This window comes from Oncorhynchus nerka, linkage group LG11 (assembly GCF_034236695.1).
Source record: "Oncorhynchus nerka isolate Pitt River linkage group LG11, Oner_Uvic_2.0, whole genome shotgun sequence".
Classification (NCBI taxonomy): Eukaryota; Metazoa; Chordata; class Actinopteri; order Salmoniformes; family Salmonidae; genus Oncorhynchus; species Oncorhynchus nerka.
Window position 1 is genome coordinate 6,691,660 of NC_088406.1, and position 14,299 is coordinate 6,705,958.

Sequence of the window (14,299 nt, forward strand, 5' to 3'; positions counted from 1 at the left end):
ACCTTTTCCACATTTTGTTACATTACAGCCTTAGTCTACAATGGATTAAATTATTTTTTTTCTCAATCTACACACAATACCCCATAATGACATCACAATATGACATCACAGTACCCCATAATGACATCACAATACCCCATAATGACATCACAATACCCCATAATGACAAAGCAAAAACAGGTTTTGAGAAAAGTTTGCAAATGTAAAAAAAATACAGAAATACCTTATTTACATAAGTATTCAGACCTCTTACTATGAGACTTGAAATTGATCTCAGGTACATCCTGTTTCCATTGATCATCCTTGAGATGTTTCTACAACTTTACCTGTGATAAATTCAATTGATTGGCCATGATTTGGAAAGGCACACACCTGTCTATATAAGGTCCCACAGTTGACAAAAACCAAGCCATGAGGTTGAAGGAATTGTCCATAGAGCTCCGAGACAGGATTGTATTGAGACACAGATCTGGGGAAGGGTACCAACACATTTCTGAAGGTCCACAAGAACACAGTGGCCTCCATCATTCTTAAATGGAAGAAGTTTGGAACCACCAAGACTCTTCATAGAGCTGGCCGCCCGGTCAAACTGAGCAATCAGGGGAGAAGGACAGGTCAGGGAGGTTCTTGATCACTCTGACAGAGCTCCAGAGTTCCTCTGTGGAGATGGGAGAACCTTCCAGAAGGACAACCATCTCTGCAGCACTCAACCAATCAGGCCTTTATAGTAGAGTGGCCAGTCGGAAGCCACTCCTCAGTAAAAGGCACATGACAACCCACTTGCCAAAAGGCACCTAAAGGACTCTCGACCATGAGAAATAAGATTCTCTGGTCTGATGAAACCAAGATTGAACTCTTTGGCCCGAATGCCAAGCGTCATGTCTGGAGGAAACCAGACACCGCTCCTCACCTGGCTAATACCGTCCCTACGGTGAAGCATGGTGGTGGCAGCATCATGCTGTCGGGATGCATTTCAGCAGCAGGGACTGGGAGACTGGTCAGGATCGAGGGAAAGTTGAACGGAATCAAGGGAAAGATGAATGGCGCAAAGTACAGAGAGATCCCTAATGAAAACCTGCTCCAGAGCGCTCAGGACCTCACACTGGGGCGAAGGTTCACCTTCCAACAGGACAACAACCCTAAGCACACAGCCAAGACGACACAAGAGTGGCTTCGGGACAACTCTCTGAATGTCCTTGAGTGGCCCAGTCAGAGCCCGGACTTGAACCCGATTGAACATCTCTGGAGAGACCTGAAAACAGCTGTGCAGCAACGCTCCCCATCCAACCTGACAGAGCTTGAGAGGATCTGCAGAGAAGAATGGGAGAAACTCCCCAAATACAGGTGTGCCAAGCTTGTAGCATCCTACCCAAGAAGACTCGAGGCTGCAATCGCTGCCAAAGATGTATCAACAAAGTACTGAGTAAAGGGTCTGTATACTTATGTAAATGTGATATCTTTTTATATATATATATATATATAAATATAAATATATATATATATAAACGAGCAAAAATCTCTAAAAACGTATTTTTGCTTTGTCATTATGGGGTATTGTGTGTAGATTGATGAGGGGGGGGCAATCGAATCCATTTTCGAATAAGGCTGTAACTTAACAAAACGTGGAAAAGTTCACGGGGCCAGAATACTTTCCGAAAGCAATTTATAAATTATTATAAACTATTTACCTCAGCAGTTGTCAAAAAGTGCTTTTCAGACACCTAAAACCCCCAAAGAGGAAGCAATGCAGAGGCAGAACCCCTAGCCTTCCCCAGAGGCAGAACCCCTAGCCTTACCCAGAGGCAGAACCCCTAGCCTTACCCAGAGGCAGAACCCCTAGCCTTACCCAGAGGCAGAACCCCTAGCCTTACCCAGAGGCAGAAGCCCTAGCCTTACCCAGAGGCAGAAGCCCTAGCCTTACCCAGAGGCAGAAGCCCTAGCCTTACCCAGAGGCAGAAGCCCTAGCCTTACCCAGAGGCAGAAGCCCTAGCCTTACCCAGAGGCAGAACCCCCTAGCCTTACCCAGAGGCAGAACCCCTAGCCTTACCCAGAGGCAGAACCCCTAGCCTTCCCCAGAGGCAGAACCCCTAGCCTTACCCAGAGGCAGAACCCCTAGCCTTACCCAGAGGCAGAACCCCTAGCCTTACCCAGAGGCAGAACCCCTAGCCTTACCCAGAGGCAGAACCCCTAGCCTTACCCAGAGGCAGAACCCCTAGCCTTACCCAGAGGCAGAACCCCTAGCCTTACCCTTCACTAACTTCTTCGATTGTTCAGCATCTCTTCCATGTTTTTTCAGTGCTTCCGATATTCCAGAGTTCAGTCTCTGGAGAATAAATAAAAAACAAATTAATGATACAGGTGTATGTATATATATATGCTACAGCAGGTTTCCATTTAGAGGAGAAAGGGAAGTCTCTTATTTGGAGGGCTAGGTACACATCCTGTTCAGCTAAATAACCTTAATAACTTTAAATCTAAAATGTCCAAACTAAAAGATGATGAATTATAAAAAGAGATCATTAAAAAACAGTTAATCTCCTGTGTGTCCGTAGTCTATTATAGGTTACCAGTGTACCAGGAATGAGATCTGGTAAAACACAGTCTTACTCGCATCTCCTCGAGGTTACCAGTGTACCAGGAATGAGATCTGGTAAAACACAGTCTTACTTTCATCTCCTCGGCTCTCATCCCATCCAGCAAGTAGCGAAGAAGCTCTTGGCTATCCTGCTGCTGGAACCCTTTAAACCGTGCCGCTCTGGGGGGTGGGGTGGGGGTGAAGGGGGAGGGGAGGGCGAGAGCAATTAAAAAAATAAAAACCTTTCTGATGTAAGAGTGCTGATTTCAACAGAAACTTCACTTGAAAGGAGAAATCTAAAAATAAATAAAAAATAAAATAAAGATAGCAATATTAATATGTATAATCTCACTACTCACTTTTTGCAGACCTGACTGAAAAGTTCTCTCGGGGTGACCACCCCCTTCTTAGTCTCCTGGATCTCATTCAGGATCTGACACATCGCCACGGTCAGAGACCCCGGAGGACCTAGCTGCACCAGGATGGGTTCCTGGAGGAAACAGCATCATCAGCAAAAACAACAACAGAACAGGGTATTCCGTGGAGTATAAACCAGACTTGGCTGGGGGGGGTGATCTACTGAATCTCCAGGTCTAGTTCATTAGGATCTCTATTAGCTACTGCACATGCAACAGAAGTACAGAACAGTAAGGTGAGGAGGTCTAACAGGAGAGGAAGGGGAACCTACCAGGTCTGAGGAGACTCTAGGTGAGGAGATCTAGCAGGAGAGGAAGGGGAACCTACCAGGTCTGAGGAGACTCCAGGTGAGGAGGTCTAGCAGGAGAGGAAGGGGAACCTACCAGGTCTGAGGAGACTCCAGGTGAGGAGGTCTAGCAGGAGAGGAAGGGGAACCTACCAGGTCTGAGGAGACTCCAGGTGAGGAGGTCTAGCAGGAGAGGAAGGGGAACCTACTAGGTCTGAGGAGACTCCAGGTGAGGAGGTCTAACAGGAGAGGAAGGGGAACCTACCAGGTCTGAGGAGACTCCAGGTGAGGAGGTCTAACAGGAGAGGAAGGGGAACCTACCAGGTCTGAGGAGACTCCAGGTGAGGAGGTCTAACAGGAGAGGAAGGGGAACCTACCAGGTCTGAGGAGACTCCAGGTGTGATGGTGACACTGGTCTTCTCTTCAGCTGTCACCTTGTTGATGACCTGTCTCAACATCTGTGTCTGAGAGAGGGTCTGCAACAGAAACATGGAGAATAATGGTTTATTACTCTACAAATATAATTCTGAACTAAGCCTACTAATAAATAGCAATAGTAACAAGCTGAACTGTCACATTCAGACCAAGGCTGTGTATGTATACCAATAGGGCTCTGATCCAAAGTAGTTCACAATATAGGGCCCTATAAACTCTGGTCCAAAGTAGTGCACTATATGGGGCCCTATAAATTCTGGTCCAAAGTAGTGCACTATATGGGGCCCTATGAAGCTCTGGTCCAAAGTAGTGCACTATATGGGGCCCTATAAACTCTGGTCCAAAGTAGTGCACTACACCATGTAGCCATTTCAGACACAGCCCAAGGTTCCTTACCTGAACAACAGAGTTGAAGAAACAGGTGTTTCCAAGGTTACTGAGTCCTCTAACTGACAACGCACAGCTGCTGACTCCTCCCACTGCACCGCTGCTGGCTCCTCCCACGGCCTTCTGTCCTCTAGTCAAACTGCTGCTCTCTTTCAAACCATTTTCTTTCTTGCCGTTCTTCTTCTGGTTTTCTTTCGGTTGTGTCACTGTGTTCTCTTCCTTCTCTTCTGGCTTGGTTTCCTGTGGCTCTTCTATCATGCTGTCCTCCAGCTTCACGATTGAATGCTCTGAGTCAATCACAACATAATATCATTACAATACTAGTCAAATCTGATGCTTATCTAATCATGTAGTCGTATTGCGGTAGAATTCTGTGAGAATTGATTGACTGATTTAATTTGATCATTCAAAGTAGAAAGCTGTTTCAAGCAGAGACAACATTACACACATTAAAAATGATCAAAGATAATGACACACTAAAGCCCAACAGGAAACGTAGTCTAGATATGGGACTCACTTCTCTGTGGACTTTGTTTCCGGGGCTCAGACAAGGCCTGTTTCTTAATGTTGTTCACCAACTGAGCCAGATGGCCTGTTTTAGAGTACTGGACATCATCATCACAGATGTAACACCTGTATCATAAGACCACACAGGACAATGGTCAGGGATGTAAAATGTTGAGGGGGGGGATGTTTTGACAACAACAAAAACCCAAAACAACAAATCAAATCAAATTTATTTATATAGCCCTTCGTACATCAGCTGATATCTCAAAGTGCTGTACAGAAACCCAGCCTAAAACCCCAAACAGCAAGCAATGCAGGTGTAGAAGCACTACAAGCGTACTGTGTAGTGTAATGTGGTAAAGACAGACTTTAAAATGTGAAATTATAAATATTTTTTATAATCATGTTTCTAAACTTTGACCCAGAGTTTTGCCTGGTCAACTCACGCAGTCAGGTAAAACTCCTTTCCTAGTTATTGGGCCCGTCACCAAGCATTTATTCAATACCATTCACAGTTCCTTGTGTACAATATGTTGTTCTTCTACATGTGCAGTCTTCAGTGAGAGTGATGCAGGGTCTGGAGTTTACCCTGACCACGCAACTTTCCCAGGGAAAAACTCTGGTCTCTTTTCTTCTGGTCGTGGGACAAGGTCAGTTAAACCTCCTGGACCCAGTATGATAAGAGGAACAGGCTTCCGTCCCAAATTGCACCCTATTCCCTACATCTTACACTACTTTGGACCAGAGCCCATACGTAGTGCACTATGTAGGGAATAGAGTCCCATTTAGGACGCATGGATCACAGGCACAGTGTTCTATTGGCTCACCAAACGCTCCAGTTGTCCAGGCTGAGCACCAGACAGTGAGGGTCTGACCGAGGCTTCTCGTAGTGCTTGATAGCATGCTGATCCTCAGAGGTACGCCCACACCCCTGGCAAACCAGAAAGACTGTTCGTCAGGTACATTTCACACACACACCTCTACAATTGTTCACCTAATACCTTTTTTGCACTATTGGTTAGAGCCTGTAAGTAAGCATTTCACTGTAAGGTCTACTACACCTGTTGTATTCGGCGCACGTGACAAATAAACGTTGATTTGATATCTAATGTATTTAAGGAACCTTACTCGGTGTCCGCATTTTAAGCACATCCATATCGTTGGTGTTTCGCTCATCTCCTCTGATGGAGCCTGTACAGCAGCAGCCGGCTCTTCACCCCTACAGTCTTGGCAGCTGTTACAGGCGGAGTCTACCCCAGTCTTCTTCAGGAAGCTGGAGTCTACACCTTTACGGATATGGTTGCATGACGGACCTGCGGTGAGAGGGACACACCAGAGAGGAGTTAGGCTAGTTCATGGTAGCTAATAATGACATTGTCTTTGTGAGTGAGAACCTACCAGTCAGGTCTATCACTTCGTCCTCTCTAGGACCTTTCTGCCTCCTCTTCACCATCTTGTCTGGAAGACTTTAGACACCTGACCTAGACAGAATGAGTCATCATCACAAACTGCAAGTTAGCCAGAGAGGAGTGTAACATTAGCTAGCAGTTTCATGTTACTCAGTTAAATATAAACCTTCTGAATTGAAGAAAAAAAAAACTGTAGTTAACTTAACGTTACTACCTAGTTGTCATTTATAGGAACAGATTTAGCTAGCCTACTTATAAGCTGTGTAACGCTAGCTAGTTAGTTAGTTAATAAGAAAAGCCATTGTTACTGTAGCTACCATTACCGTCCACGGGCGTCTGTCAAGCATCCACTACACATGTTTTGATTCATGTATTTAGATAATTGCAAGAAAGAGATCACACAATAAATAAACATAGCCAGCAACGTGACTTATTAGGTACCCGTCACCAACCTACCCGGCAGAGGAGGGCTTTTTGTGAATCACAGTCGGCCGTTTCGTTTTCCCTTCTTTGAGTAAGACTCCAAACTATACATATCTCTGTGCCGAGTCCACATCTATAGCTAACGACCTTCAGAAAAAAATACACCAAAACTACACAAAATGATAACTATCCATATTTTAAAACAATAACATCTTACACCAGTTGCCACATATACTTGAAAAAATAAGAAGCGCTGTGGTGGTGGTGTACGGCCACCGATAGAACAATGAGACAGATATTTTACCGGATGTATAAATGTGAAGCATCCGCTTGGTGTTTCCATCTAATATTCTTGTGAGAGGAAGCCCACTGCCCGGCAGTGGGAGAAGACTTTGGCCAACATTCAGCAAATTTTCTCATTGATAAAACATTTGATTTCAATAGTTTTCTGTTCCCGAAATCTGTTATGAACAGAGTGGACTAAGTTTTGTAGACAACCCTTTTGCGAAGAAAAATAAAACAAAAAACAAATAAAGTCGAATTCAAGTTAATGCACACGCGCACTTCATATTAGTAGGCGTTCCCTAACGGAAATATGCAGATAATGCTGCAACGCGCCAATAGGATCTCTCTAGCTCTTGCCCACCTTCTTGCTTGTTCCGCTCCGTGTGACTAATTTGTTCCCATTGGAAACGACAGGCTGTTGTCTATCTTGGTATAGTTATAAATCTTTGGTAGCACTGTGAAGCAAGGTTCTGACTAGAGGGGGTACAGCTACGACCGGAAATGACTATTCGTAGCAGGTTAAAATAGCATTTTAACTAAGCCGAACCCTTTTCCTAACCTTAACCTAATTCAAATCAAATGGTATTTGTCACATGCGCCGAATACAACAGGTGTAGACCTTACACTGAAAGCATATTTACAAACACTTAACCAACAATGCAGTTCGCCTGACCTGCCACGTGAATTATCCTAACCTTATGCACACATTATCCTAACCTACTACGAAAAAGTAACTTCCCCGAAGTCGACAAGAATAGCTAAGTACTTCCGGGTCACGGATTTTTGGAATTCTTCAGAATAAGAGGCTGTATACTTTGTAAATGATTAATTACAGCGAACATTATGTGACATTTGGAAAATGATCGATATTTTATACTAGTTATTATACAAATAATAATTAAAAAAAAAGTTGTATTAGATATGTTTTTATTATTATTTTCACGTCTAAATGGTGAACAATGTTTTTGTTGTGTGTATTCCAATAATTTATTGCGTTAAACGTTTGCTGTACATTGTGTCGCAGTAAAAGGGGGTACATTCTACTCCGGAGTGCTTCTAGTTTCCAAATCCAGAGTTGACACCCCGAGGAGCGTCGCTGCTAATTTAACAGCCCCTTAATTAAAGAGTGGCGAATCCGTTTAAATCTAATTGGACATACATATACATTTTTATAACAACCAAATAATTGTAATAACTAAACCACAGCCTGTCGTTTCCAACGGGAACTAATTGAGTCATTCTGGGCAGAACAAGCTAGGTGGGCAGAGCCAAGCAGAGCTAGCCGAGATCCTTTTGGCGCGTTGTAAGCATTATCTGCATATTTCCGTTAGGGAACGCCTACACTCTGCAATAAACTCAATACTTTCGCACCTTCTAAACAAAGCGATTTATTAAAACGTTTGCAAAGGGTAAATTCTACAAAACTTAGTCCACTCTGTTCATAACATATTTTAGTTTTGGGAACAAAAGACTGTATTGAGAACAAATGTTTAATCGATGAGAACATTTGCAGAATATCGGCCAAAATCCATTTCGATCCATCTTTGACGACGGTATGTGTTACATTATATATGTCCCGGCGTACAGCCGATCTAGTAGGTAAATATATCCGGGTCGTTTGAAACGCCACGCTAACATCGTAAACTAATCGTAGGGATTTTAAATAATTATATTTGGTAGTGTGTTAAATTGACGTGGTGCAAATAATCACTGATTCCCTCTTACAGAATCGGATTTTCTGTCCAACTAGCTAGTTAGCTAATTTTTTGACGATTTGCAACTAGCATACTGATGGCTAACAACGAATGAGTTTGGGTCCTCCGCCATGGAAAGCATGCTGTTATCTGTTCGCCTTATCAAGAGAACATGACACTCCCTGTGATGGTGACGTGTAACTTAAGTTCTTTAAATCTGTTTGACATCTGCATGTGCTGAAATAATCACTGCCCCATATGTCCTCATAGGCTAATTCTGAACAAGGAGTCTTCATAACAACAAGGCTATAACACGTTTTTTCTGCAGGAATCTTCGAACATTATGGCCCATCTAGAGCAGGCGGAATCTCACCTGGCTGAGATAGAGCTACTCTCCAGTATGTACCCCGGTGAAGACGAGCTGGTGATTACTGACCAACTAGCTGTGGCTGAGCTCAGGGAGTATGTGGAGGGAGCAACAGATACCTATCCTCTGTCCAGACCACACATCCTCATCAAACAGAAGCTGGACACTGACACTGTGAAGGGGGTAGGTTAAAAGCACAGCACATGATAATCATTCTACATTCATTTGGCATGACTGACTCACTCAGCTGAGGACATATTTGATTTAAATGTGATTTATTTAACCTTCATTTAACTAGGCAAGTCAGTTAAAAACACATTCTTACAATGACGGCCTGGCAAAAGGCCTCTTGCAGGGACGGGGACCTGGGATTTAAAAAAAATATATATTAATATAGGACAAAACACACATCACAACATATAGAACAGGGGTTTTCAACTATTGCCAGACGAAGTCCAGAGCCTGCTGGTTTTCTGTTTTACCTGATGATTAATTGCACCCGCGTGGTGTCCCAGGTCAAAACCAGTCCCTGGTTAGAGGTGACCTGGTGTCCCAGGTCAAAACCAGTCCCTGGTTAGAGGTGACCTGGTGTCCCAGGTCAAAACCAGTCCCTGATTAGAGGGAAACCTGGTGTCCCAGGTCAAAACCAGTCCCTGATTAGAGGGAAACCTGGTGTCCCAGGTCAAAACCAGTCCCTGATTAGAGGGAAACCTGGTGTCCCAGGTCAAAACCAGTCCCTGATTAGAGGGAAACCTGGTGTCCCAGGTCAAAACCAGTCCCTGATTAGAGGGAAACCTGGTGTCCCAGGTCAAAACCAGTCCCTGATTAGAGGGAAACCTGGTGTCCCAGGTCAAAACCAGTCCCTGATTAGAGGGAAACCTGGTGTCCCAGGTCAAAACCAGTCCCTGATTAGAGGGAAACCTGGTGTCCCAGGTCAAAACCAGTCCCTGATTAGAGGGAAACCTGGTGTCCCAGGTCAAAACCAGTCCCTGATTAGAGGGAAACCTGGTGTCCCAGGTCAAAACCAGTCCCTGATTAGAGGGAAACCTGGTGTCCCAGGTCAAAACCAGTCCCTGATTAGAGGTGACCTGGTGCCCCAGGTCAAAACCAGTCCCTGATTAGAGGGGAACAATGAAACAATGCAGTGGAACTGACTGTCGTACAGTAGCCAGGGATATCTATAGACTTGGAGGTCCAGTTGAGTTTGAGGGCTACAGGGAATATAAACACACAACCTGACAATCATTATATTATATTCTACATTCACTGACTGTCATACAGTAGCCAGGGATATCTATAGACTTGGAGGTCCAGTTGAGTTTGAGGGCTACAGGGAATATAAACACACAACCTGACAATCATTATATTATATTCTACATTCACTGACTGTCATACAGTAGCCAGGGATATCTATAGACTTGGATCAGCTTACCAATATGTACGGCATTTTTAAATTTATTAATTTAAACATGAATTACCTTCCTTTGTCCTCTTCCGCTCAGGTGGACGTGACCATATCTTGCACCTACTCATCCGACTACCCTAATGTCTTACCTGAAATAGCTGTACGGTAAGCCAGATCTGTAACCCTGTAGCCTTAATGGAATTGTCTGAAGGACACAAATGAAGTTGTTTGAATTGAGTTCTCTCCCCCCCAGGTGTCCTGACCTCAGCCGATCCCAGCAGGCCCAGCTTCACTCAGACATGAACGCCTACCTCTCAGAGAGCTGCCGTGGAGATGTCTGCGTCCTCTCTGCCGTGGAGTGGGTGAAAGACAACGTACACCTGTACCTGACCGACAAGAGCACATCATCATCATCAACAGCAGCCCCTGGCAAGAAAGAGTCTCGGTCCACCTGCTCATCTCCGCAGCCCAAAGGTGTCTTTATACCTGGTGTATTTATTGTATGACATTAAGTACCAAAATGTCCCAATAAACAACCCTTAGCACTTTGGGATTTTGACAAATCAGTAACTAAAATGTATTGTTAGGTTCTAAAATGAACCTATTAAAACTCAAGACGATTAGTAAAGCTAAAACCAAGTTTATTCACCCTATTGGTTCGATACAGCTGCATAAGACAAGACATTCACACCAGCACTGACATTTAACCCTTTCTCCTCCTACACATCTGTACAAGCACTGATATTTAACCCTTTCTCCTCCTACACATCTGTACAAGCACTGATATTTAACCCATTCTCCTAGGCTGTCTCCTCCTACACATCTGATCAGAACCTTAGTGAGATCTGTTCTTCCTCACTTCATCAGACCTGACCTCTGACCCCAGAGTGCTCATTCCTCCCCAACTTACCGCTGTCATGTTGACTCGTACCAGACGGCGTCTCTTCTCCTCCCATAGGATCCCTGATGGCTAACAATAACATATGTACACGTCCCCTCTCTCCCCCAGTTTTTGTTTATTTTACCTTTATTTAACCAGGCAAGTCAGTTAAGAACAAATTCTTATTTTCAATGACGGCCTAGAAACAGTGGGTTAACTGCCTGTTCAGGGGCAGAACGACAGATTTGTACCTTGTCAACTCAGGGATTTGACCTTGCAACCTTCCGGTTACTAGTCCAATGCTCTAACCACTAGGCTACCCTGCTGCCCAGTGACATAAATAAGTATATTTCATATTTTCAGAACCCAACAGTATATATTATTGTAATGTATTATAATTATTATTATTATAGAACAGTTCAGTCGCCTGTGGATCTACAGCCACCACATCTATAATAAGAGGAAGAGGAAGAACATTCTGGAGTGGTCCAAGGAGCTGGATCTGTCAGGGTTCAGTATGCCTGGCAAGCCTGGCATCATCTGTGTGGAAGGCCCTCAGTCGGCCTGCGAAGACTTCTGGGCCAGGTATTTTTTTGGAGGGGGAGGGGGGACTCTCCATCCATTCAACATTTATATAGTTTTTGGGGGAGGGGGGAACTCTCCATCCATTCAACATTTATATAGTTTTTTGGGGGAGGGGGGACTCTCCATCCATTCAACATTTATATAGTTTTTGGGGGAGGGGGGACTCTCCATCCATTCAACATTTATATATTTTTTTTGGGGGGACTCTCCATCCATTCAACATTTATATAGTTTTTTGGGGGGAGGGGGGGGGGGACTCTCCATCCATTCAACATTGACATTTTATAGTGTATTTTATTTTTTACAAACGTACTATTCTCAATAGGAATAGCATCAGACTGTAATATAGCATGTCACCATGTGTGTTGGTGTATTCTAAAGCTTCTAGAACACTCTCCTCTGTCTGTTTCCAGGGTGAAGGTTCTAACCTGGAAGAAAATCATTATTCGTCACAGAGAGGATGTTGCCGTGGACAGTCGGAGGGCTGAGGCCAGCGTGGCAGACCACACGGATTCCCTCCGTAGGTTCACAGGGTTCGAGGAGGCCGTGTTTGATCCACACGGGAACAGAAGAAACCATATGAACCTGGGCCAGCTCTATCAGTACCTCAACGAGAGAGGATGTGGAGACGTCTTTCAGCTTTACTTTGGAATTGAAGGAAGGTAGTATAGCTGATAGGATAGGTCCCATAACTGTTGGTTGTACCCAAATGTACGCTGTATCCACATGAACCAATGGCAGGAATCAAATACCCACATGAACCAATGGCAGGAATCATGTAACCAAATGAACCAATGGCAGGAATCAAGTACCCACATGAACCAATGGCAGGAATCAAGTACCCACATGAACCAATGGCAGGAATCAAGTACCCACATGAACCAATGGCAGGAATCAAATACCCACATGAACCAATGGCAGGAATCAAGTACCCACATGAACCAATGGCAGGAATCAAGTACCCACATGAACCAATGGCAGGAATCAAATACCCACATGAACCAATGGCAGGAATCAAATACCCACATGAACCAATGGCAGGAATCAAGTACCCACACGAACCAATGGCAGGAATCAAGTACCCACATGAACCAATGGCAGGAATCAAATACCCACATGAACCAATGGCAGGAATCAAGTACCCACACGAACCAATAGCAGGAATCAAGTACCCACAGGAACCAATGGCAGGAATCAAATACCCACATGAACCAATGGCAGGAATCAAGTACCCACACGAACCAATGGCAGGAATCAAGTACCCACACGAACCAATGGCAGGAATCAAGTACCCACATGAACCAATGGCAGGAATCAAGTACCCACATGAACCAATGGCAGGAATCAAGTACCCACACGAACCAATGGCAGGAATCAAGTACCCACACGAACCAATGGCAGGAATCAAGTACCCACACGAACCAATGGCAGGAATCAAATACCCACATGAACCAATGGCAGGAATCAAATACCCACATGAACCAATGGCAGGAATCAAGTACCCACATGAACCAATGGCAGGAATCAAGTATCCACATGAACCAATGGCAGGAATCAAATACCCACATGAACCAATGGCAGGAATCATGTAACCGAATGAACCAATGGCAGGAATCAAGTACCCACACGAACCAATGGCAGGAATCAAATACCCACATGAACCAATGGCAGGAATCAAGTACCCACATGAACCAATGGCAGGAATCAAGTACCCACATGAACCAATGGCAGGAATCAAATACCCACATGAACCAATGGCAGGAATCAAATACCCACACGAACCAATGGCAGGAATCAAATACCCACACGAACCAATGGCAGGAATCAAGTACCCACACGAACCAATGGCAGGAATCAAGTACCCACACGAACCAATGGCAGGAATCAAATACCCACATGAACCAATGGCAGGAATCAAATACCCACACGAACCAATGGCAGGAATCATGTAACCAAATGAACTAATGGCAGGAATCAAATACCCACATGAACCAATGGCAGGAATCAAGTATCCACACGAAACAATGGCAGGAATCAAATACCCACACGAACCAATGGCAGGAATCAAATACCCACATGAACCAATGGCAGGAATCAAATACCCACATGAACCAATGGCAGGAATCAAGTATCCACACGAACCAATGGCAGGAATCAAATACCCACACGAACCAATGGCAGGAATCAAGTACCCACACGAACCAATGGCAGGAATCAAGTACCCACATGAACCAATGGCAGGAATCAAATACCCACACGAACCAATGGCAGGAATCAAGTACCCACACGAACCAATGGCAGGAATCAAGTACCCACACGAACCAATGGCAGGAATCAAATACCCACATGAACCAATGGCAGGAATCAAATACCCACACGAACCAATGGCAGGAATCATGTAACCAAATGAACTAATGGCAGGAATCAAATACCCACATGAACCAATGGCAGGAATCAAGTATCCACACGAAACAATGGCAGGAATCAAATACCCACACGAACCAATGGCAGGAATCAAATACCCACATGAACCAATGGCAGGAATCAAATACCCACATGAACCAATGGCAGGAATCAAGTATCCACACGAACCAATGGCAGGAATCAAATACCCACACGAACCAATGGCAGGAATCAAGTACCC

General features: G+C 44.4%; 2 protein-coding genes across 2 annotated transcripts in view; one reads left to right on the top strand and one right to left on the bottom strand.

The window, feature by feature from the left end:
• Positions 1–6,737, bottom strand: part of usp16 (ubiquitin specific peptidase 16) — a 34,086-nt gene extending 27,349 nt beyond the window's left edge. Inside the window, 10 exon segments of the mRNA XM_065024174.1 lie at positions 2,248–2,323; positions 2,668–2,755; positions 2,935–3,065; positions 3,656–3,754; positions 4,110–4,387; positions 4,618–4,733; positions 5,435–5,538; positions 5,736–5,920; positions 6,006–6,088; positions 6,473–6,737. Of these exon segments, the coding sequence (XP_064880246.1) occupies positions 2,248–2,323; positions 2,668–2,755; positions 2,935–3,065; positions 3,656–3,754; positions 4,110–4,387; positions 4,618–4,733; positions 5,435–5,538; positions 5,736–5,920; positions 6,006–6,060 (1,132 nt within the window). The 5' untranslated portion in view covers positions 6,061–6,088; positions 6,473–6,737.
• A 1,299-nt stretch (positions 6,738–8,036) lies between these two features.
• On the top strand, positions 8,037–13,766 carry rwdd2b (RWD domain containing 2B). Its single transcript, XM_029650678.2, has 6 exons — positions 8,037–8,608; positions 8,747–8,968; positions 10,288–10,355; positions 10,444–10,664; positions 11,484–11,655; positions 12,069–13,766. The coding sequence occupies exons 1-6, from the start codon at positions 8,591–8,593 to the stop codon at positions 12,319–12,321; spliced, it is 954 nt and encodes a 317-aa protein (XP_029506538.1). The 5' UTR covers positions 8,037–8,590; the 3' UTR covers positions 12,322–13,766.
• The last annotated feature ends 533 nt before the right edge of the window (positions 13,767–14,299 follow it).

What these genes read in the sequence shown, in the direction of transcription:
- rwdd2b (XM_029650678.2), top strand. An exon ending in ACACTGACACTGTGAAGGGG is followed by an intron (nt 8,969 to 10,287) that starts GTAGGTTAAAAG and finishes TCTTCCGCTCAG; the next exon opens with GTGGACGTGACCATATCTTG. An exon ending in CTCATCTCCGCAGCCCAAAG is followed by an intron (nt 10,665 to 11,483) that starts GTGTCTTTATAC and finishes TTATTATTATAG; the next exon opens with AACAGTTCAGTCGCCTGTGG.